The sequence below is a fragment of the Hyalella azteca genome, unplaced genomic scaffold (genome assembly GCF_000764305.2).
Source record: "Hyalella azteca isolate HAZT.00-mixed unplaced genomic scaffold, Hazt_2.0.2 contig5880, whole genome shotgun sequence".
Taxonomy (NCBI): Eukaryota; Metazoa; Arthropoda; class Malacostraca; order Amphipoda; family Hyalellidae; genus Hyalella; species Hyalella azteca.
The window spans coordinates 81,587-106,058 of record NW_025936059.1 but is presented as its reverse complement, the minus strand read 5'-3'; the positions used below and the strand labels follow the sequence as shown (position 1 = coordinate 106,058).

Genomic DNA, 24,472 nt, shown 5'->3' with positions numbered 1-24,472 from the left:
CGGGGGACGGTGGCAGGCTGCAGTGACTGTAGCGGGGGACGGTGGCAGGCTGCAGTGACTGTAGCGGGGGACGGTGGCAGGCTGCAGTGGCTGTAGCGGGGGACGGTGGCAGGCTGCAGTGGCTGTAGCGGGGGACAGTGGCAGGCTGCAGTGACTGTATATATAGTGATAGCTAGTCTGTATCTAGCCTTAAAGGCTGTTGTTCAGTATCTAGATGTTGTCATTGATCTTTTATAAGAATATTAAATACGGAATTTTGTCTGTTGAAATTCATTGTCTAACATGACGAAAACCGAATCAAAAGTTTGTATTATAGATATTATGACTTTTATGAGTCGTATTGGAGTTCACTAGATCTGTAAGCATCCGATTTGCTCAGAATTTCTATTTCACGCATTCCTTAATAATACTATCGTCAATTTATACGGTTTATCCAATTATCAGTAAGCAAATACTGTAGGTATAGAAACAGTGGTGCAATTAGAGATCAATTGAGCTAAACTGGCACAGACCTCAAGGCCACTTAAGGTGACCGCAACAGCTCGTAAATTCTGTGACCATAACAATGTTTACCAACAGTTTGGTATCTCCCATGGCCAGGTGCAGGCAGTCGAAAAAAATGCGAAACAATTCAAAGAATTTCACTGCCTTTTGTGATGTGTGACCGCTACAAATAACGCTATTCAGGTTCGGAGGTTTGTACGGTTTTTTACCGGTGTTTTTCTTATTTGTTAATGCCACTCAAGAAAAACACGCATAATGTTCGCCGGAAATTGTTGTCTTCCATCCATGAATTTTTAGCTTCGCCGTTTAATGCGATGGAACATTTACGGGCGCTGGTGCTTGTAGGATGTGATTGTATGTATAGTGTATGTATGTATTAAATGGGCAATATGTGATAAATTATGAGATGTAGGAACTGAATGTGCAGTACATAAATTTATGGATAATCCATATCCACTTGAAATGAAGTGGATATGGATTATCCAAGTGAAGCGTGGAGCGAGGACGATGCTTCTGCTGCGGCCACCAACAGCTACTTCTCTCTGCAACAGAATGTCATTACATCATTAATGTCATAAATAAGTAACAGCCCAACATAATATCTCATTTGACGCACCGTCAAACGGTTTTTTGATTGCTTGTCTTCTGCATTGGTCAGCATAACGCACTCAAACTGGTCCTCTCGATCAGCATTAGTCAGCCGCTGTCGCTAGAACTAGATTTTAGCCGAGGTCAGCAATAATTAATAGAACACTTCAGTCAGTGTCAGCAGCACCAACAGCACTCTCTACAGCCCCCACCATCAGACCCCAGGCACCCAAGACCCCCGGCACCCAAGACCCCAGGCCTGTCTCTTATACACATCTAGATGTGTATAAGAGACAGCTGTAGCGGGGGACTGGGAGGCCGAAGATGTGTTTGAGTTGGGACGACAGGACGTGTACAGCGGCTCCCGTAGTGAAGCCTGAGATGAGCATGTCAGAGAGCAACACGCACATGTCACCCAGGTGCAGGAGACCGAAGAGAATCTACCAGCAAAACACGCGAGCTTGATTGTGGATGATGGCATTTTGATTAAATTAAATAAAATTTAGTAAACAACACCAACTTACTAACATTTAGTAAACAACAGCAAAAACATAAATGTCCAAAACTAATTTAACCAAAATATGCTACCTATTTTTGCTTCAAAAAGAACCTGGAGTTGAACTCAAACTTAACTGCTTTGAATTTCATCAATCGAGTGGAGCATTGTGAAACTAACTTGCCACACTCCGACCATGAAGGCGACAGCCACGCACACTTGCAGGGGCGTGTACTGCACCGGGCCGCTGCTGCTCTCAGGACCTGAGGTGGTCATGGTAGACAATCCAGTGAGCAACGTGTCATTCACGGCGTCAGCAAACCCGACCGGTGCCTGAGAGACGTCAGACAGGGAGCTGGACTTGTCTAAGCTCCGAGCAGAAATCCTCAAGCTGTTGAGAATGGCAGCCGAGCCCGAGTTAGGCAACACGGATGAAGGCATGGTTGTGTTGTCGAGATGCTGTCTCTTATACACATCTAGATGTGTATAAGAGACAGNGACAGCAGCACGACGCTAACACTGTAGTGACAGCGCTGTGCTGCTCTATAGTGACAGCAGCACGACGCTAACACTGTAGTGACAGCGCTGTGCTGCTCTATAGTGACAGCAGCACGACGCTAACACTGTAGTGACAGCGCTGTGTTGCTCTATAGTGACAGCAGCACGACGCTAACACTGTAGTGACAGCGCTGTGCTGCTCTATAGTGACAGCAGCACGACGCTAACACTGTACTGACAGCGCTGTGCTGCTCTATAGTGACGGAAATAGTTTTCTCCACACGCAGGGCAGTTCACACCACATTATCTTACCGTCTCTCTGGCCGTTTTATTACACTTTATTGCATTATTATCTAATTTTCTATATATCACAATAAAAATCAGGTTGAAATAGAACTGCATAAAATTATTTACGTGTTAATCTATTCGTACATTATTAAGTGTATTCAAATCAAATATTGCGATTCAATTGGCTTGGCATCCGTGACGGACCACCACTTCACCACTTGAATAGTGAAGTCAGCGACCACTTGGGGCTTGAGTGGCACCGAGTAATTTTTTTGCAATAGTACATCCTGGAGGTAGTACAATTGCAATAGTACATCCTGGAGGTAGTACAATTGCATCAGTACATCCTAGCGGTAGTACATTTGCAACAGTACATCCTGGCGGTAGTACAAATTCGATAGTACAATTTTTTCCACTACTATGCACTACGCTGGCCGCCTGTAACGCGCCCATGAATGTGAGCTCAAGTCATCCAGCAGGTCACGCGCGGCCTGAGAAGAAGTGGTGCAACAGCTCTGCTGCTGGCTGTTGTAGTGTCTGTTATCATGTTATGGTGCCTGTTATGGTGCCTGTTATAGTGACTGTTATGGTGCCTGTTATGGTGACTTATGGTGACTGATATGGTGCCTGTTATGCTGACTCTGCTGGTGGGTTTATTTCTTCAGAGCTTTGAATAAAATTGTTATACAAGCATGGAGGTTTCGTACGTCAGGCACGTTCCGGTAACCGCGGTGACTGGGTCGGGTCCAAACGTTTAAACTAAATTACTACTCTTCACTCTAGCATGTGATGCCAAATTTGACAGACAAGACAGAGACTGTGGACGCTAAGTTTGACGCATTGCTTAGGTACAGGAAAGTTTTGAGGCTTGACAAACCTGAGAAAAAAACGGATTCATGGGCGAGATTTCTTGGTACAACCAAGACTGACAAGTTTGATCATGTAGACGGGCAGCCGACTAGTCGTTCAAACTTCTTCCTCTTCGTCATATTGTTGCTGAGGCTCTAACATTGTTTATTGTAAGTTCTTGTGTTGCACGGGAAAATGTCACATCAAGACATACGACATGAGTTACACTATTTCTTCTGTGAGTTAATATTTCTACGGGTATATCGTAGTTCCTTGCCCATCTCAAATTAAATTGAAAGGCCACAGGAACAAAAAAAGCACTAACGATGCGACTTTGAGAAGTACACGGAAGTAGATCCTACAGCTAGCAATGACTTTGTAACTAAGATAGTCAATAACTTATTTTCTTATTTTGTAAAGTTTAGCGGCAATAATGTGCTAAAATAGAGCAATGAATCACTAATAATTTCTCATAATAGTTACCTTGAAGTATTCTGTCTACAGAAATTTTTACATGGTCTTGCTGTTCTCCGATATTATTGTACTTAAAACTTGTTTGTAAATTATAGTTGTGAACTCGAGCTCCTTGTAACTACGTCAGGATGCTAAAAATCTCGGAGTAGTAGCGAGTCTTTGGTAAAGAGCTAACCAAAGTCTTCACCATAGTGTCTCTTTTCATAAGTATGGTGCTACAACGTCTAACAATTCACCATAAATTTTCATGTCCATACGAAGTAATTGTGCCGATCTCAAAGCTCGCATTGTAATTCCCGTTATAGTTTCAGTTGAGAGATTTTTCTTCTATCCAGAAACCGTCCGCGCACGTCTACATCTCCTCATTCTGTTCGCAATCGGTCACACTTGTCTTCGTGTGCCCAGAAAACTTCCCCATGGATCCGTTTTCCCAGGTTTGTCATACCTCAAAACTGTCATGCACGACGTCAAACTTAGCGTCCATTATTTATTACGCAGAGTAAAGAGTTGACTGTTTCAGTCAGCCAGCCCGCAGGCAAAACATTAATGCATTTTTTTTTGTCCACAAGCTCCATCTTGCATGTAAAACTTGGCATGACATGCAAGACTGACGATAATTTTGAACGTGTGGACGGAGCTTTATGTCGTGGCCTAGTACAAGTATGTCGAAGACTGCAGGGCGAGCATGCATATGTCAATACTACTTATATCATTTAGTTATGCTCGAAATTCAAGTTGATAAACAGTTTAAAAGCAAAGAAGATGCCAAGTAAATCTACCTCATGTTTATCACGTAAGGCTCGAAGCTCATGCCCAAACTGGTAAATTTAGATTTTTCGATAAACGGAGATCCTAAAGCGACCGGTATTTATTTCTAAATATCGTTGATAGTTGAGAAATTTAGATAGTTTAGAAACTACTATATATTGTTGGCTTCCAACTCCGTGCTTTATTTATTGATGAATGTTTACAGTCAAGAAAATCGGAGGAAATGTCCAGAAGAGAGGAATATTTAATGATCACAAAAGTGTTATCAACATATCTTACATAAAAGTGAGCTAAAGATCAATGGGCAGTGGACAAGCCAAGAAACCCCGTTTAAGCACACGAAAATTTATGTTGTGGAGGCAGGACCAATAGAAAGACCGATTCTTGAGCCATTAATTTAGTTGTATATAAATGTTACCGGAAAAGTTCACTAACACGAATCGAATGTAATTTTATTCATGCTATAGTGATAAACGAGTGCCAAATCCTAAAAAATATCTGCAGCCTTGTGAAAGCCCCATTTGCTTCCAGTAGATAAACTACCCATCTTGACAACCCTGATGCCATCGGTCGTGTACCAAACACGCACCGAAAAACATCCTCACTGCTGATGTGTTGCACTTGAATTTGCTTTATTATGTTGTATTTCGGGATTTTAATCAGTTAAAAATCCCTAAGTTATTACCTTCAAAATATTTGTCTTCCTAGTCACAACATATTTTGCATCTGCGGAACTACGGTTTTGTAAAGAATTTAACTTGAAGCTGGTTGATTTTGGTTGATAATAAATCTTGTTAAAAACAAACACTTGAACATTCTCTGGCTGTGTAATTGTAAATACCGCAGCGTTGAGAGATGTTTGAATTTCAATGAAGATAGCTCCAAAATTCGTTACTTTACAGTCTTTAAATAGATCACTCTTTACAGGCTATACACCGGTGTATATGTTCTATATTTCCACATAAACCCTTGAGCGATGAGCATCGGGTTCAACATCAAGCGAATACCTCGCCGCTATTCACCTCTGCGCTGCACAGACATATAACTCTATACATAATGCTGACAATCAAGCAAAGAAATGGTACATCATTTATCAGATGACCTATGTTAATTAAACTCGAGGAACTTAGATCATTCAACGATGTTAATCTCATTTAATCCCCATTGTGGTTCATACATGCAAAGGGTGTTTGTTAATTCAATGAGATGTTGTTGGATCATTCAATTGTTTGCCTGTGTAATCCTGATGACCTCAGAGGCAGTCACGAGCAGCCGCTGTAGGAAGACGCTGTCCAACCCTAAATCGGAGATTTACTTAAACAAATTGAATATTTTTGAAAAGAATGATCCTTTTTCTCGGACATGAGTTCTAGAATAAGATTTACAATAAAAGTTAGCTTTATTTTGTGATTTTCTCCCAAGAATTCAGTCTTGCAGCGGTGAAATCAACCACAAACGTCGACAAGGATTCAGAAACAGAACAGACGGCCACTTTCTAGTAAATAATGTTTACGTTGCGAAGAATTTCAGCAAATTCAGAGAGATTTATACTCGTGCATTGTATTGCATAACAGATCGTGTTGCGTTTCCGTTCCATAAATCATGTAAAGAGAAGAGAGATTAAGATGAGGGCGACATAATGATGTTGAGGGCAACAGGAGCAATATTAGATGTTGAGGGCAACAGGAGCAATATTAGATGTTGAGGGCAACAGGGACGACATAATGATGTTGGGGGAAACAAGGACGACATAATGATGTTGAGGGCAACAGGGACGACATAATGATGTTGAGGGCAACAGGGACGACATAATGATGTTGAGGGCAACAGGGGGCGTTCTGCACACATGGCCTGACGTCATCACATGTGAGCTGACACTGCTGCTCGCACACTTGGCCTGACGTCATCACATGTGAGCTGACACTGCTGCTCGCACACTTGGCCTGACGTCATCACATGTGAGCTGACACTGCTGCTCGCACACATCGCCTGACGTCATCACATGTGAGCTGACACTGCTGCTCTGCACACATGGCCTGACGTCATGTCTAGTCAGCAGCTTCCGTTGGCTCAGCGCAGGTGTTGAGGCTGGCGCTTCCAAAGCAGGCGCCATGTGAGGCACTCTTGTGCGCCAGCAACTTCCGGAAAATTGGAAAAATATAACTCAGTACTCACTGCAGTGAGTGACAGAGCGCGCATTTTCTCGTCGACGAAAACTTGAAGTCACGGACAGATGGCCGGACGTACACGGGTAGATGGCCGGACATGGCGAGCACAATAGTGCATTTTTTCCATAAATGAGAAAATGCGCTAAAAAGGTTGTCAATTCTTTTCGAAATATCCCGATATTCCCCATAGAATCTAACTTTTTATTTCAGTGGAAGACAAGTTTTATACCAATATTTATTTAATTTTCCCGCATCAACTCTACAATAACCTGCCATTTCAGTAACAAATTTTATCTTAATATGAATTAAATAAAAAAATTGAGGCTAGACGAAAGTCTTTCTAGTGATTCTTTCATTCATTTCTAGAAATATATTAAAATGTGTGGTTTCGTGAGGGGTTTTGACCGGTTTCCGGAATTCAATAAATATATATCATGGTATCAGAAAAACACTAAAAAATCTGTATTATGACAATATGCAATTCTATAAATATACGGTATACTCTCAGCTACAAATAATCTAGTCTAGCCAGGTTACTATAGTTTCAGCTCACGCAACAAGCTGAGCTGACAGACAAATCTCTACTGATCACATATAAACTCTTTCTTCCAACGTCAGCTCAGCTCAACGGTATAGTAAAAACGTTACGCTTCAACGCTCGGCTTCAAATTTTGTTTTATGTTAAAAAACTAAAAGCACTCAGACGAGCATCCAACGTCAGCTCAGCTCAACGGTAGTAAAAACGTTACGTTTTAACGCTCTTTTTCAAATTTTGTTTACTGTTAAAAAACTAAAAGTCGCAGACGATCGAGCAGCTTCGAACAAGCTATATATTTTGTAGCCTTAAGCAAAGCTCTGTAGGGATCTCCATACTTATCGGTTAATTTAAAAACTGATAGCTTGCATTAGAGATGTAATTTGCTGGGGCGAGCTTGCCAGTACAGCGGTCTCACTCACTAATTCGTGCGACTTGACAGCTACGAATCCGTTTATGATCGTGTGTCTTGAAAAGTTCGTCGTGTCTAACGGAAACTTCAGCAAATAATAATTAAAAGTAAATATCAATAATTGCTCTTCGAAGATTTTTTCGTTTTTTCTTAAATCGGTCTTCAATTTCGTATATCCTTATTCAATTTCATGGATATCCATCATATCATTAAGCTTTTGATTTACACAAAAACTTGAAAGCTCATGCACTTTTTCCTCTTTGAATCCCTCACTTTTTTCTTTTCTTTTTCTCGTTATATGTGAAGCTATTTAACTAAGGAAGCTGACGAAAAATGCAGCGTCACGACTATTTATGGCAAATGCATTGACAATCATAGTAAAAAACTATCCTCTATAACCTGTCTCTTATACACATCTAGATGTGTATAAGAGACAGGTTTAGAGAGAAATTACTAAGTGAAAAAATGCGTCTTAATTAGTAATACATGAAAGATGCTCAGAAAATGNTTCATGCCGGGATCTGTTGAACTGTTCCTGTTCATGCCGGGAACTGTTGCACTGTTCCTGCACATACCGGAAACTGTTGCACTGTTCCTGCACATACCGGAAACTGCTTACCTGTTCCTGTTTGTACCGGAAACTGTTGACCTGTTTCTGTTCATGCCGACAACTGTTGAACTGTTCCTGTTCACGGGCCGGAAGCTATTCAACAGGCGGCGTAACAGATGTTGATGCATGTTAGGGTGAAGGGGGGCGATGTTTACACACACATTACCAGCCCTGATGTCTACCTGACAGCACCTGTACTGGAACTATCACTGAGATTTGACAAGTGTACAGGGCAAGTGTTTATGTTGGGACATGCAATTTTTCTCGTTAACTACTGATCTTTTTTCATCAATTCGCTTTGATTTTTAAAGCCAGGATCTCTGATGTTTGCTCATAAAACAAAAATTTAATCTAAAAAATTGTGATTGAATTTAACACATACATAAAAACTTAGATCAGTACTCATTGCAGTGACGAAACTCATTTTCTCGTCGACGAAAACGTGAAGTTACGGTCGGACAGACAGACAGACTGACAGACAGACGGACGGACGGACACGGCGAGCACAATAGCGCCTTCGTTCTATTATGAGAAAATTCGCTGAAAAGTGCTTTTGCATATTTATTTATTATTAAGAAACGCGAAAATTCTCACCTCAACCGGCTTATAAATCGTATTCACTGCAAGCCAGAGACCGCCCCGTGCCGGTGCCAGCATTCATGGCGCGGTGAGGGCGGCTGCTGACGCAGGGATAAATGAGGAGAATTATTCTGCGTCATGAGGCGCCAGGGCCTTAGCCTCCATGACGCAACAANCTAACCAGAAAAATCTAGATTCTGTGATGACGTCATGTCTGATCTTCCTCAGGTTTCTTTAGACAAAAAAAATCCGGATGCTAATTTTTCTTTTTACTAATAGTTAAATGCTCCTGTATTTTTTATTTTTTAATTCATAAAGTATAGTTTGCGATGCAATCACGAAGCTTTTTTGAATCCCATTTGTTTCCTACAGTAGAGGAAATAGCTATTTCCATCCGTATTTTATGGCAGATTTACATTCTCACGCTATTTATTAATATTATTGTGTAATTTTGCCATATTATAAGAATTGTATTCTGGTGAAGGTGCAGCGCATGTCTCGCTCGTGTCGAGCGCCTAACACTACATTATGAAGAACATGATTACAACGATGGTGACAGTCTTGCACCGGTGCACAGGTTACAATAATGGTAACCTGCAATGGTGCGCAGGTTACAATGGTAGTGACAGTGTTACACTGGTGCGCTGGTGACAATGACGGTAACCTACACCGGTGCGCAGGTGACAATAATGGTAACCTACACCGGTGCGCAAGTTACAATGACGGTAACCTGCACCGGAGCGCATGCGCAGGTTACTAAAATGGTAACCTGCACCGGTGCGCAGGTGCAGCGGGTGTTCACTGTTCACGCTATATGTCGCAGGCCGGTACGAGGCTGTCTTCCTTGACCTGCTCGCCGCACGGACGAAGTGCCAACGCATGGCACCTCTGCCACCACGACCTACTAACCTATCCTCCACCATCGTACGTGTCTCTTCTCGTCCTCAACAACACAATTAACAGCGGCCTGATCTTGGCCTAGTGCCGCCGGCCGCAGCTGCTTGCAAAACTTGCCTCTGCTTCTGCTTGGCATTTTGCACGCCTGGCTTTCACAGTTAACTTAACTGAAGAATTAATTAACTTGATATAAAACCTTCGAAGCAGTCGTGAGTGTTTTCACAGTTAACTTAACTGAAGAATTTTTGATATAAAACCTTCGAAGCAGTCGTGAGTGTATTCACAGTTAACTTAACTGAAGAATTAATTAACTTGATATAAAACCTTCGAAGCAGTCGTGGGTGTTTTCACAGTTAACTTAAATTAAGAATTATCTTCATATAAAACACACAAAGCAGTTGAGATTGTTTTGTGGTTTTGCCCTCTGAAGCAATAATTTTGTTAAATTAATTTGTGTAACCTTTTAAGTTACGACTTATGTACGGTTTTCAGCACACGGGCTTATTTTCAAGTGAGTTTTGTGGGTAATTCATAAATAAAGCAAAAGAATACGAGATTATTTTGTAAATAGAGCTTTGAATGATGTTTAATCCTGGCTTTTTTCTATTTATAGGAGCGCTTGACAATATTTTACACTTTTTAGGTTACGTGCACGTAATCAATGTAGAAATTTAACTTTCTAACGATTAATATTTATCTTTATAAGTAATTTTTTTCTTGGTCTTCAATCTCTTTAGCAAATATCAAGAAACTAACGAGCTGCATGATGGCATAGGTCTCCTCTGACAACGGTATAGCATTCGTAGCTTAATGCTAAGAATCATTTATTCGCGGTCAGAACGAATTTTTGCTTTCACGAAATTGAATTTTAAAAGCGGAAACAGAAAACCTAAATTGCGAGCCTAATTTGATAGTACAAATTCATAATACTTTTTGAACGCTCAAATTTTGTCGAGGTCATTTTATTAGCTGTACGTTACAGTACGTAGAAGCAACATCTTTACACTAAAGAAAAGGATGCTACGCTTTTCAAAAAAAAAACATATGTTTTGCAATATTTATTTTACCTTAATTTCACTTCACTCTTGAGTGGACGATTGCATGTTATGAATCGTTCATTAAATTGATTTGTAAGCTGGAGATTAGATTTATTTTCGATATTCCAAATCGTGCGCGGATGGCATTAAAGTTTAGCGCTCTCTAATATGTGTGTGCTCTCTACTATGATGTCTTCTCTAATATGATGTGTTTAATGCACGGATGGCATTTAAACATTAGTGCTCTCTACTATGATGTAAAGTTCAGAAGTTGCTCTCAAACGGCTCCTCCTTTCAATGGGCCACCCATTCTTCCCCATAGAGGAAGTGAAGGGACAAAGTTGAGGGACACGGCTGATGAGGTCATGCTTGGTCACCCTGTGCTTCTCGCTAACGGTCAAGTTCACGTAAAGAAATAATTAGGTCAACGCTGGACCCATGCAGGCGTCCACGGAAATGGCTCAGTCAATATACAAGCTGGGCCTATACTCTCAAAAAAGTTAAGAGATCGTAAGTTCATCAGCCAATCATTGACGGCCTTTCAAGCAAAATCCATCAATCATAGACAAGAAAACAGAGCGTAAGGACTTACGTTCACTTAGCGAGTTTTGAAAGTATGGCCCCTGTCTCCATCTCAAGTCTCCATCGAAAATAGGCGCCGTATTTGCTTGTCATTTCCGCGCGGAAGCTGAACGTGCGAGACCCTATAGCTGCTTTGGAATTTCTGACGATTAAGCGGAGCTCGGGAATGCGAGTAGTTATATTTCCAGATTCTGATAGGAAATTTTTCGTTTCTTGATAATTTACTATTGAGGTTAGTTATTCAAGACACTGGCCATTTGTGATACTGCAGGGCTACACACTTTATTCTTAAGTGGCTATTGTGGCAGGCTCTCATTCGCTCCGTTTGCCTTAGCATCAAGCTTATCTGGTCATTGGATAAATTCCCACATTCATCAGTACACTTTGTGAACTAATAAGCAACTTTCTGATGATTATTGTGTAGCTAATAAATAGAAGCGAAATTACTCATATTTGGCGTCAGAATCTTCTGCGATTACTACATCGAAGCTGTTTAGATTTCAGAGCGGCGAGCGGTCATATAGACGACCTCAGAAGGGCTTAACCCCTGGCAACCCTGGGCGAGGAATTGCCTTGATATCGATGCTGCGTGCGTCAGGAGTTCATGATGAAAGGAAAACATTATTTATAGCATTGAATAATGTTTTTTAATGTATTATTAAAATTATCAACTCAATAATTAAAACTGAAATTTCATTAATGGGCTCGAATTCAATTTCTCCGATCAACTTAGCAAAGGCGATTGCAGTGAGAAGAAAAAAAATTGCGGTTTTGAATGGTTTGGGGGATTTGTGTGTTAATAGTAATACGACAAAATCAATATTCACAAGAAACATGAGAATGTAAGCGTCCGTATGGTCTGGTGGTTAGACCGACACGAGGCGTCAAGACGGACGCGTGCTCTAGACTAAGTTATACGGATGACGTCATTCGTCGTAACTCGTCTCGAGAACCCACTGGAAAGAACCAGATATCCTGCAGGTCTTTAACATTGATGCACACGCGCGGTCTCAGCATCGCATTCGCATTATGAATAGTGATGATCGATCCACTTGTCCTGATTCGTGTATGGTGCCTATACGAGCTAACACGAAAAGGTTGAACTAATTAATCGGAAAAAAATCAAGTGTCCTAGATTCCTGCTGCTGTCTCTGCTACAGAGACAAGTGTCCTAGATTCCTGCTGCTGTCTCTGTTACAGAGGCAAGTGTCCTAGATTCCTGCTGCTGTCTCTGCTACAGAGGCAAGTGTCCTAGGTTCCTGCTGGTGTCTCTGCTACAGAGGCAAGTGTCCTAGTTTCCTGCTGCTGTCTCTGCTACAGAGGCAAGTGTCCTAGGTTCCTGCTGCTGTCTCTGCTACAGAGACAAGTGGCAAAATACCTTTAGTAGCCATGGCAAAATACTTGAGAGGTTGTCGCAGATCTATCATCTAAGCATGCAAATGTTGACGTTACTTAAACTTTTTGATTTTATTCATGCCACAACAGAGCCAAGTGGCAAAATACCTTAATGAGCCACGGCAACATACTTAAGAGGCTATAGCAGATCTAAGCATGCTAATGTAGACGTTGCCTAAACTTCTTTAATTTATACGTGCCAGGCTCCGCTACCACAACCATTAACCCTATTAACCGAAGTCATGAATTCAAGCTACTCTCATTTTCTGAAGTCAATTCGATAAACACATGAAGGATATGCCATCAAGAACCGATGAATCCATGGCTGTTTCCATGGCAGTGTTAGCCGTCATCTTAGCTTCGGTTAGAGACAGTTACGTAACGCTGTTATTTGAGCTCTGACGTCACAGCAGGCCTAAACGCTACCTAATCTTGTCATGCCGGGAGTTGTGGTAATATTTTTAACAGCGTACTGGCACTGGAAATGTGAACCTTTAATGTGTGAACCTTTGTGAACCTTATTTTCCTGGCAAATATTATTATTCTAACCGATTGCATTGCTGTTTGTTTTACATTGTATTTCCATTATTCCTGGTGATTGTGACTTGTATGAACTCCAAGCAGCGTAATTTCCAATCCAAATGTAATTTCCAAACAGCGACTGAAATGAATTAGCAATCCAATAACTAATTATCACTGGCAGCATCAACTTAATAGACGGCAACATGGCACGTGGAAGAGTTTAATCAATGCACATGATGGCCGACACAATCTGCACGCAATCTCCCCTAAGCAATCACCACGCGTGATCACTCGATAACAGCTCAAACAACTCGTCAAAAGTTGCTCATTTCTTCCACTGCTCAGTTTGACCGAGAACAAGATTCATCAAAATAAAGTTTGTCATCGTTTCTTGAAGTCCAACGCTAACGCCTTCAACGTATCAAGCCAAGCCATCGCTATCAACATTGCGATCTTGTGTCCGGAGCCCGAGAATGCTTACTATATTTAGGTAGCATGGATATCAAAACATATGATGTACTTAATTAACGTGACAATAAGAGACAGCCAGGTTTTACTGTGCCGTATTGTTTGTTCGGTAATCAATGTTAAGCATGCATGGCATGTATAAGGATTAACACGCTGCCTTTCGCTGTCAATTGAATACGATCGACAAGACATTATCCCTTCTCATTCTTTCTCGTGTCTATTTATTTTTCGCTTGCTATTAATCTTATGTGTGACGTGCCTTCGAAGTTCGTTTGTACCAGACGCCACGATAAATATTTCGTGGAATAATGATAATAATAATCGACCTAATTAATGAAGAATTAAATATTAACTCGTGCCTTATGTAACCGGACAATTACTAGTAAAATTTTACTATAAAATTCAGGAGTCATTGAAATTTCTTATATATCGGAATGATTTAAGTTTGATAATTATCACAGGAAACTTCCAAAAAGACAAACACGAATCCCATTACCGCAAATCGCACATATTATCCTTGTGTACGAACCATGATGAAGGTTAGCGAGTTCTTGGTGAACCTGCACGTCTGATGGCAACGTTGCAGACGTGTTGCAGACATGTTGCAGACGTGTTGCAGACGTGTTGCAGACGTGTTGCAGACGTGTTGCAGACGTGTTGCAGACGTGTTGCAGACGTGTTGCAACGTTCGTGGTGCAAGCATATGCACGGCGCTGCCACCAGCGACCTCTCACCTCGCCTGCCACGGCCAGTCTTATAGGTTGTGATCATGGCAAGGTCATACCACGCCAGCCATGCAACGCTAAAAAAATGTCAATTAATTAGTAACTGACATCGTAATAAAGTGGAATTTATGGTGAACAACTCACGATAACATGAAGATATGAATTATATTATAATATCTTAGGAACGCATGATTTTGCAAGTGATGTCCACGGAACATATTTTACATCAGCATTTTGCATGCCGAGACATGGCGTTCATTTCATAATGATGCTGATTAAAATATTTGAGGAAAAGTTGATTAAATTTTTCATCTTAATCAGAGTTCGAAAAAAAGTCCTTCAGGTTCTGCGATACGTTCTCAAAGTAACTTGCGGAAAAGATTGAACTGAAAGCCAGCGGTGGATAATGGAGTGAATAAATATTAGGAATAACTTCTGTAATAATAATTGGAATAACTACTGTAATTTGAATTGCTCGTGCATTGTTCACATATTCAAGACATAACGCGTAAGTATTTACAGTGCAGCTGTGCTCACAATAGAGTCCAAGCTATAGACTGCCTGACAACCTGTCAACTGATACAAGATGACGTCACGGGACAGAACAAACGAACGAACACACTAACACATCCGCACTCACTCCATCCCACGCAAGGCAGCTCGGCCTGGAATTTCCCAAGTTGAGTAAGAACTGCTCGACGAATCGTGCCGCTGCACGAGACGACGATTAAAAGCGCGTGTCCGAATGCAGAGGTCATTTATTGAGAGATCAAGTTATCCGTCTATACGTTCTGGGTGCAGTGACGCAAGTCAATGTGAGACTTTAGATAGATAAAATAACGTGGGTTGGTGGACTCCCAATTTGTCATTCATGTCAAGAGCCTCTTTTTTTTATCTGAGAATCAGCTACAGCGTTGCTACGTACCTTGTACCTAAAGAATCTACAACGACGAAGATATCGTGCATGTGGCGGTGTAGGAGGAGCACAGGTTGTACGTCAGTACTGTGGAGGCGGGGCATTGGTTTATCGTACGTCACTGGAGTAGAGTAAAATGTCGTACCCTAGGCAGGTGAGTGTAAACAACTCAGTGACTGGGCTTGCATTGTCATTCGCGCAGTAGCCAGCGCGCAGTGAGCAAGTGTGAGTTGAACTCTCGAAAAGTGCGCTTGCAAGGCACTCTCTCAGTGACGTGAAGATTTTCAATTTTCCTCAAAAAATATCTTACTTATTTAAAAAAGTTAAGTTTGATATCTAAAACTGGTAATAGCTCAAAAGTTTTTTATATAGAAGTGAAAAAAAATTTCATTTACTAAAGTTTAACGATACGCCAAGTGTTGCTTAGTGATACTGAACTTTTCAAAAGCTAGGTTAGGTGTGCGCAGCAATCGCAACTTTTGACACAAGTGAAGAAAATTTCCTCGATTGCGTTCGTACTTTGATCGCTTGCTTGCACTGCCAGTGACTCGAGCGTTGCTCTGCTTGATGGTGTCAAGAAGTCCTGTGGGCACGATGGCCCAGAGCTGTGCACAGGCCCAAGCTTGGGTGCGTGACAACTACGAACGCAACACCGATGGCGTCGTCGCCAAGTCCGTCATCTACAAGAACTACGAAGACTACTGCAGAGAACACAACAGACCTATAATGGAGACCAGTATCTTCGGCCGCGTCGTGAAACAAGTTTTCCCAGGAGTCAACATCCGGCGACTTGGAGGTCGCGAGAATCTTAAATATTACTACTGTGGCATCCACGCTCAGGAATCAAGTCCTTATGTCAGTGACAACAACAACACGACGCGGCCCAAGCGCAAGCAACGAAAACGTGACGTCATCACCGACAAGGCAGAAGCCCACAATATGTTCTTGTGGTTGTGTGCTAACTACGCCGAAGAGAGCGAATCAACAATTCCAATTAGCGATATATACAGTCATTATATTCAGTGCAGTGCAACATGGACTAATGAACCTCTTAGTAATCAGCAATTTACTACATTAATTACATCAGTTTTCTTTAGGATAGCCAAACGAAAAATAGGACCCAAATCTCCTCAGCAGAACGTCTTTGTGGGCATCGCCCAGCGCCCTGTGCCCCTCGACTCGGCCTCGGCCTCCCAGGTGTACGCATCCCTACGCGAGGCTGTGGCCTCAGCCGAGAAGTTTGCCTCTGTCAGGGAAGGCAGTCACACACCTGACGATGACGACGAATATTCCTGCAGAACACCAGAGTCTGAGGGATCCGACATGTCAGCCGGAAATTCAGAGAATTCTTGCAGCGAAATCAAGCAAGAATGTCTTCCTGATTCTTTCCACCTGTTCGACCAACATCATCACCACGAGTCTGTTCTTGATGACTCAATGTTCAAGAACGAACCTGTGGACTACAGCATCGGTGCTTTACGGCTCAAAGACGAGCCTGTAGAAAGCATGGCGCACGTCAAAGAAGAGAAACTTGGTGTTTCCCACATGACATGTTTCAGTTTAGGGACTCCCAACAGCCGGACCTCTCATTTGCTCGATTCCCCATCCCCTTCTCCAAGTCCGCCCCAAAAGTCGTCTAAAAACCGCATTTACAAACCACGTTTCCACATAGATTACCATGACAGTAACTGGAGCAGCATACCTGAAATCAAATCTGAAAATAATCATGGACCTTCGGAAATTGAAGACAACGGTGAAAGTGTTCTAAGGACGTGGCTCCTCGAGTGCTTAGAAGTGTGTGAAGATGTTGGTGTCAATAGTGAACAATTGTACGCTTATTATTTGAAATACTGTAACATGATTAATACCAAAGTACTTCATTATGGCCCGTTCGGGTATGTTTTAAGTCAAACGTTCCCTACTATTGACCTTGTTTCGTTCAGCTCGGGTGTGACAGTGTTTGCAGGTGTGCGTGTGGTGCACAACAGTGACATTGACCGGCGTGTGGATGAAGTGCCATTGCGTACCGATGCGTTAGAAATCTCTCAGTCTTGGGACTCGCAACATCAACCTTCGCTCGAGAGGAATTCGCCGCCATGCCTCAGCTCTTCGCCCATAAATCTTGAAGACGAGGAAGATGACGAAGACATTTTGGACGACGGCTTCTCAGGAAACAGGTACAGAGAAACTCTCGATGACGATGTTAATTCTATTCCTGAAGTTATGAGAGACGGCAAGTATTACTTGAAAAACTGGCTTATGGATAACTTTGAACCTGTCCCCGAGGCTTGTGTACTCAAAGCTGACGCTTACCGCCATTATGAACAGTACGCTAGATCTGTGATCCAGACTCCTTTTGAGATGAATGTTTTCGGTAAAATTGTTAGGCAGGTTTTTCCTAAAGTTAGTATTCGTAGGTTAGGAGGCCGTCAGAAGCCGCAATATCACTACTGTGGCATCACAGCCAAGCCTACTAGTCATTTGTATCCCTTATTGAGCGCCAAGGATCCTGCTCAGCGGTCTAGGAAAAAAGAAATTGCCACTGACAATCGCACAGCTGAAGTGGTAATTGACTGGCTGAAGCGAAATTACGAGCCCACCAAGGACCGCCTCATTCCTAAAAGTCATGTCTTCACAAACTATAACGCTTACTGCTCCTCTATAGGGGAGAACCCTGTCAGCATAAACTACTTCGGGAAACTGGTCAAACATTGCTTCCCCCACGTCGAAGTTCGTAAATTTGGCGGCAGAACAGATCCCAACTGGTATTATCATGGATTGTGTCCTCGGGATCCAACCTTGTTGGAACACTCAATGTCCATTGAAGAATTCCATGATTCTGAAAGAGATCCTTGCAGTACTTCTTCTACGAGTCAACCATACTCGTCATTGAGCTCATCCTACCCTATAGCCGTGCCGGGCAGCGGGGCCACTCTGCCTCTCGACTCACCCTACAGTGGATCACCCCAATTGACTCCATCCAGGGCGTCTCAGTATTTGTCCCATCACCTTCTGCAGCATAAACATTTGTCTTCCCCGCTCAGCAGCTCCCCTTCCATGGAGATAACTCCGGATCCATATCCCCGGTCTCCGGGGCTCAGCCGAGCCTTTGAAGAAAGATTGATGACCCAAACGATAATTGACCGAAACCGAGTCATGGTTCGATCTCCGTACGAACCCGACATGGCCCCGGACATTTTTCCTCGGTCTCCTGAAGAAACCCCAGCCCAAACTTGTCGATCCCCAACGGCTCCCGTAACAGATGCTGCAGCTTGTGCGGTTTTCAACATGTCCACGCACCACTACCTTCCCTCAGCTTTGCCCTCATCGTCTCCCAACAGCAAACGTACTGCGCATGTCACCCACAGCCCACCGAGGTTTACGCCCCGGGGGCCCATGTCCCAGGCGCAAAGTATACTCACTGATCCCAACGCCTCGCATAAGAGAATCAAACACCAAATGACACCTCAGGATTACGGCGCAATCTACTCCGGGCGCAGCTGAAACTAACTCCACTTCCATATTTTATGTGAGTTTCGCACCACTATTGACGTGTTTACGTGATGCTTCCATCATTCACCGTTTATTCACTCGTCATGTCATGCAATAATCGATCCTAATCATGATATGAAAACGCCAAAGTGAAATTCAATCGCAAGCCAACTCTGGCCAAGATGAAAGTTATATTACAGTTTTTGTTCCCCATAAAATCGCAAAAAACGCAATCTAGTTTTACGAATTACTGTTTTCGTTATATATAAGTTATATTACAGTTTTTGTTCCCTATAAATTCGTTAAAAAACGCCTTGCATCGTTCATTGCTAATTCCTGCAATCATACGTTCCTTCTTTTCTATTTATAATATATACATCAATCTGCAATCTGCTTACATATGTTCATTACATTTCATTCCTATTCGCGTGGATATTAACGATTTGCCAATCATAAACAAAATGTAAATAAAAAAAAAGTCAGCTGCCAGAAGAAGTCCACGGTCGCAGAAACCCAAATTTAAGTATCTTTTCACTGAAGGCAGCAGGCTTATTGAATTGCATGACATATCAATTATTGAATGTTTGTCTAATCGGTTTATCTTTCCATGTTTTATCGATACTTTATTTCACTTTAATATTTACGTTCCATTCTGTATGTGTTGTAACATTTTCACACAAGTTGTAAACCGCACGCAAAGTAATGAAAATAGTGCATTTATTAGATTTGCTTTCTCCGAGGGAATAAGAACAATTCTCTCATGTAAGAACAATTCTCATGTAACATTCAATCATGTACTTTCCAGTTCATTGCGTTCCATGTGGTTAATTTGGTCTGAAATTAGCATGCAGGTGCTGGAGGTGCTCAAGCCGCAATCAGACTTGCATTGAGTGTTCCACTTGTTCGCTCGATGACCAAAAGCTTCTGTTTCTGTGTTGCTATCTTTACTGAACGTCGACCTTGCGTGCGCTCACTGCAGAGTATTGACGGAACTCAGCCGCTGCTGTTTCCTCTGCTCTCTATCTACCGTAACCGGCAAGCCAGCCCCCTCTACCTTCTACCTCTGATGCTCTCTTTGCAACCCTCCTTCTACTGTGTTCCCCTGATCTACCTTACCCTCTACCCTCTGTGACCCAAATCGCACCTCATCTACCTCCAGTTCGCCCCCTTCTCGGCCGGAGTAGCTTCTCTCTCACTACAACATGATTGCGAATATCATTCGTTCATTGATGCTCGTTTAAATTTGGTTATCCCTTGCAATATCAGAATATTGCAAGGGTCATGGTTGTATCGTCGAAATTTTGGAACGGATTATATATAAAGCAGAACTTGTTCCTATGCTGCAACATGTTCAGAAACATGCTCTAGATAACGTTTCATGTTATTACTACTACACACGCTAAAAAAAGACGTGGATAACGAGATGAAGCATGTGCATAAGAAGCGGCGTCGAAATAGCTGATACTGTGGCAGCATTGCACTAGTTGGTGCAGTGGCAGTGCTACACTGGCTGGTGCAGTGGCAGTGCTACACCGACTGGTGCAGTGGCAGTGCTACACTGGCTGATACAGTGGCAGTGCTACACTGGCTGGTGCAGTGGCAGTGCTACACTGGCTGGTCGTGTTCACGCAGTGACGACAGTATCTACTTTAGCTCGATTTTCTCGTCTGGCGCGCCGCTCTATTTGCCATTGCATGCTCAGGGACTCTCGTCTCCCCCAAATGCCCCTCTTCCCTTTCACTCTCCCCGGTCTGCATCGATCTCAGTCTGAAGGCCTCCCCTTCCCCAGTAACTCCTCCCGTACGTCCCCTTTCCCGCGCTATCGTGGAAACCTTTCACGTGAAAACAAGCCTCCTTTCCTTCGTCTGTCTGACAGACGCCTTTAAGCACTGCAGCAGAATTTAATAGTAGAGTTTTTCACTCCTCGAAGTTGCCATATAACATTGAGACAGACCTTGTGATACATCTTAGGAATGAATGGCATGCCATTGTTATTGTAGGAGTAAAGGACTAGGCCAGGAACAAGTCTCCGCGTCATATCTTCTATTTCTGGAGCTCAACGTAAACACCAACCCACCGCCGTACCCACCCACTTTTCCTCTCTTGGCCGCTCTCTCTCCCTCTCACTATTCGCTTCTCTTTTCACCTCGATTTTTCTACATCCTTCTCTTCCTTCAATCCCCTCTCGTTCACTAATTCCCGTTTTTTTTCTCTAATCACTCTCTTTCAATGTTGCTACCGCTCTTTTACTGCTACTCTTTTGTTCGCGCTCTTTAACTGCCGTTTTCTTCTCTCTCTGCAGTACCTGATCTGATCTTCATCTATTTTTAGCCGCCTATTTTTTGCCCTCAAATTTTTACCTTCAGTTCCCCACAGCTTTGCTCACTGCATATCTCGATCGTTTGTTTCGCTTGTCAGTACCTGGTCTGTTATTGCTGTACTTGATGCATTCGTCGCTTGCTTCGTTTTATTATGTGGTTAATACGATTTTAGCCGTTAACTTTAATACGCAAAATCAATTTATACATTTATTCACAATATGCATTGCATCTTGTGAGATATTTTACTTCATATATATTGATTCGTTTATTCAGAAGTTATTATTAGAATATTTGGTTTTTTGTCTAACGTCACAAACTTGAGCGTTCCTTCATCTCTCTAAATGTATTGTAGTTCTAATTATGATTCTATATTCAATCTGTAATTAGCTAAGTTTATTCCTATGGCTTAACTCTTGTTACTCCTTGCAGAATAATACCCGGTAGTAATTTTTTATTATATTTTCCTGATTTTAGAATTATATGACATTTCTCTTTCAACAAAAACCCAATAACATGGAAATTTTATAACCATGACGTTTATATGTGTTTTATTTTGTTGCAGACATGGCCCCTCTGTGATAGCCTCAAGCAGCATCTTCCGAGCAAGGGACATTCCCGCGCTGCGGCCGCCGTTCGCTCGGCCGTGCAAGAAGAAGTCCGTCTGATCAGCGTCTGATCAGCGTCCGATCAGCGTCTGACCAGCGTCTGACCAGCGTCTGATCAGCGGCCTACAGTAGGAACCTCTACGCCTCGTCACTGCAGGCAAACCCCGACACAAGAAATGCAGCAACTTATGTCTATTTATTGTATAAATTAAGTTGAATGTTGTTAGATAAAGACTAGCTTATGTTCTTCTTTCGCAGTACTGAAATTAGGCTTTTGTATACTTCAAATGTGAACAAAATTTTTCGAATCAGTGGTATTTGGAAATACTTATACCCATGTCAACGCAACTGCGTCGCATTGTACGCCTTCTAGTTTGCTCTAGACTATTATACACATTAATTTATTACTTATTTGTATTTTGTCCTATTTTTGAAGGAAAAGCTTGATCTCATTGTTCGCTGTTAATCTTCCCGAAACTATTTATTGCGTGGCCATCTTGTCCAGTTAGCTTTCTAATGCTCTTATAATTTCTTGACCTAATATACGCCACTTGAGATTCTTGATGAACTTGAGAAATATCGGTATTATTTAAATATCTTTAGGGCAAATGGTTGAATGCAGCGGAGTGTATTTTCGAGTCCAATTGTCCTCTTTCATCCGCGTTTTGTTCGAGCTTTGTTTCGAAGACTTAAAGCTAGTTTCCATACGTCTTTGTGTACGTCTTTGCTCTTAAGATTAAGTATGATTTAAATCTCGTCATTGTTGCCAGAGATTTATTTTGAAATGTCGTGAGTACAGAATTTGTGTTAGGATCTTTCTATAAATGATAAATTCAATTCTCTGTTGACAGAACAATTGCCGTTTCTGTCCATCCTCACTTGTTCCTATTTGTTCCACTTGTTAGCACAATTATTTCACCGCTCTTCTCGGCGCAGTCGAGCACGTTTTCATGACAGTCAATAAGCCTTTATTATTTTCCTTCTTCTTGACGAAGCCTGGTTGCTTTTGTCGGCTGGAAAAGTCGTTGGTTGAATTTTATCAGCCCCCATTGACCAAAATATTTTAGTTCTTAGTGAAATTTTTCGTTCTTAATGGAAATCTTGTTGAATGTGCGAGTGGTGATTTGCTTTGTTAATTAATGTGAGTTGTGCTATAAATGTCATCAAGTTCCTTCAGTTGTGACGGTCATCCTAAGTACGCACGTCACTAGCTCTCACTTAGCCTGTTTTTTATCATTAGCTAACTTCAATGTTATCTATAATATTAAAGTAAGTAAATCATTATTATTATTATTATTTGTATTATTTCACTACCATCTTCGTTTTTGTTACTATAATTTAAAAGTATTAGATGAGATTGTTTTAGGCGAGGGTTATAGTTTGGGCTCCTAAATAAATGACGATCGATACTGGAACTTTTGAAAACAGTCGGGCGAGGTCGGGACTTTGACTTTAATTATTTTGAACGAAATATAACAAACTCGGTGCTGCGCAGCACTAAATACCACAGCTTGTTTAGCTCAATTCTTATCTACGATCAGCTATTAATTTATGAGATTTGTGTGTTCGCGTGAGCTGAAGGCGAGAAAGCCTCACATTCAATATTTTGTATTCCGATAATCAATAATGAATGTAAGCCCAAGTGACACGTAAAAAGGACAACTCAAAGTTCTCATTCCAGCTTGAGAAGGTAGCCAAATATATATTTTTTAATTTTCTCAATAAATTTCTTCACTTTCACGTTACATTACTATGTTACTGCATAAGAATTTGAATCACTGTGTTGTCTCATGGATCATTTACTTCCTTGATTGTTTATTTTCGTTCAAAAACTGCCATAGCTGGGCGTTTCTGTTGCAGGTTTAGTTAGGCGGTCGCTCCGCGGTTCTCGGTCCGCCATTGTATATGCATTATCCTGCATAAAATTCATCAAAAACTTGAATATTTCTTGTAGTTCAGGCGTGCTTGTGAACGCTGCGTATTCAAGAGTAACTTTGCTATCAAAATTACGTATACGGCTCGTTAATATTTTTCTACCTTGAATGTGCATATTCGAAGTTTAATTTTGAGAAAATCAGCACAATGGTCTAACAAGAAAAAGCGACCTCATTTTTTCGCATAGATCCACATAATTTTACATGAGCAAAACCTCGTATTACTCTTTTAACTGAGCTTCATTTCGTTGATCTTCCTTACCATGCTACAAAGTATCAGTTTATATGAGTAATTATACCAGTATTCACTCAGCTGTGTGAATTATTCATACTCAGGCAGCATTTGTTGTGTAAGCGTCGTCACTTGTGTGGAACGAAATATACAATGGAAAGATACAGCCGCAATGGACGCTGCTGGATGCAGTGTCTCGCTCATCTTCTCTTAACTCGAACGGCGAATATTTTTCATATATTTTACAATTTTTCTTTAATCAATCTTTACTGTCTCAATGAGGAATGTGTGAACATAAATAACAATTCAAAGTTTTTGTAACGTGATTTTGTGAAGTACGCAAAATGTCATTCGTAATTAAATGTCCTTTGTAAGAATTTGGAAAGTGGACTATAGATGAATTTTAGAAAGTATTTGGTTAAATTTTGTTTGGAATTCTTATATCCATTTGGGTACATTTAACTGTACACGTATGCTCAATGTTTGTATGTTTACTGCAAGTGTTTTTAACGCATTAAAATGAACTGTAACGACTTACTTATTGACGAATCTATGGAAATTTCTTCCAATTTTCTAG

The 24,472-nt window shown here is 41.6% G+C and overlaps 2 protein-coding genes across 3 annotated transcripts; one reads left to right on the top strand and one right to left on the bottom strand.

Annotated features, from left to right (window-relative positions):
* Window positions 1-440: 440 nt before the first annotated feature.
* LOC108665907 (sulfate anion transporter 1-like) lies at window positions 441-2,036 on the bottom strand. The gene is made up of 3 exons (XM_018152707.2): window positions 1,769-2,036; window positions 1,388-1,532; window positions 441-454 (listed from the first exon to the last, which is right to left on the bottom strand). Exons 1-3 carry the CDS (start codon window positions 2,027-2,029, stop codon window positions 441-443), a joined length of 420 nt encoding a protein of 139 aa, XP_018008196.1. The 5' UTR covers window positions 2,030-2,036.
* A 13,454-nt stretch (window positions 2,037-15,490) lies between these two features.
* LOC108665925 lies at window positions 15,491-23,019 on the top strand. 2 transcript variants are annotated; one of them, XM_018152730.2, is made up of 2 exons: window positions 15,491-17,488; window positions 21,687-23,019. In XM_018152730.2, exons 1-2 carry the CDS (start codon window positions 15,879-15,881, stop codon window positions 21,787-21,789), a joined length of 1,713 nt encoding a protein of 570 aa, XP_018008219.1. In that variant the 5' UTR covers window positions 15,491-15,878; the 3' UTR covers window positions 21,790-23,019. The 2 variants fall into 2 exon arrangements, with proteins under 2 accessions (XP_018008219.1, XP_018008217.1); XM_018152728.2 differs by having other exon boundaries at window positions 15,491-18,840; window positions 21,687-21,752.
* The last annotated feature ends 1,453 nt before the right edge of the window (window positions 23,020-24,472 follow it).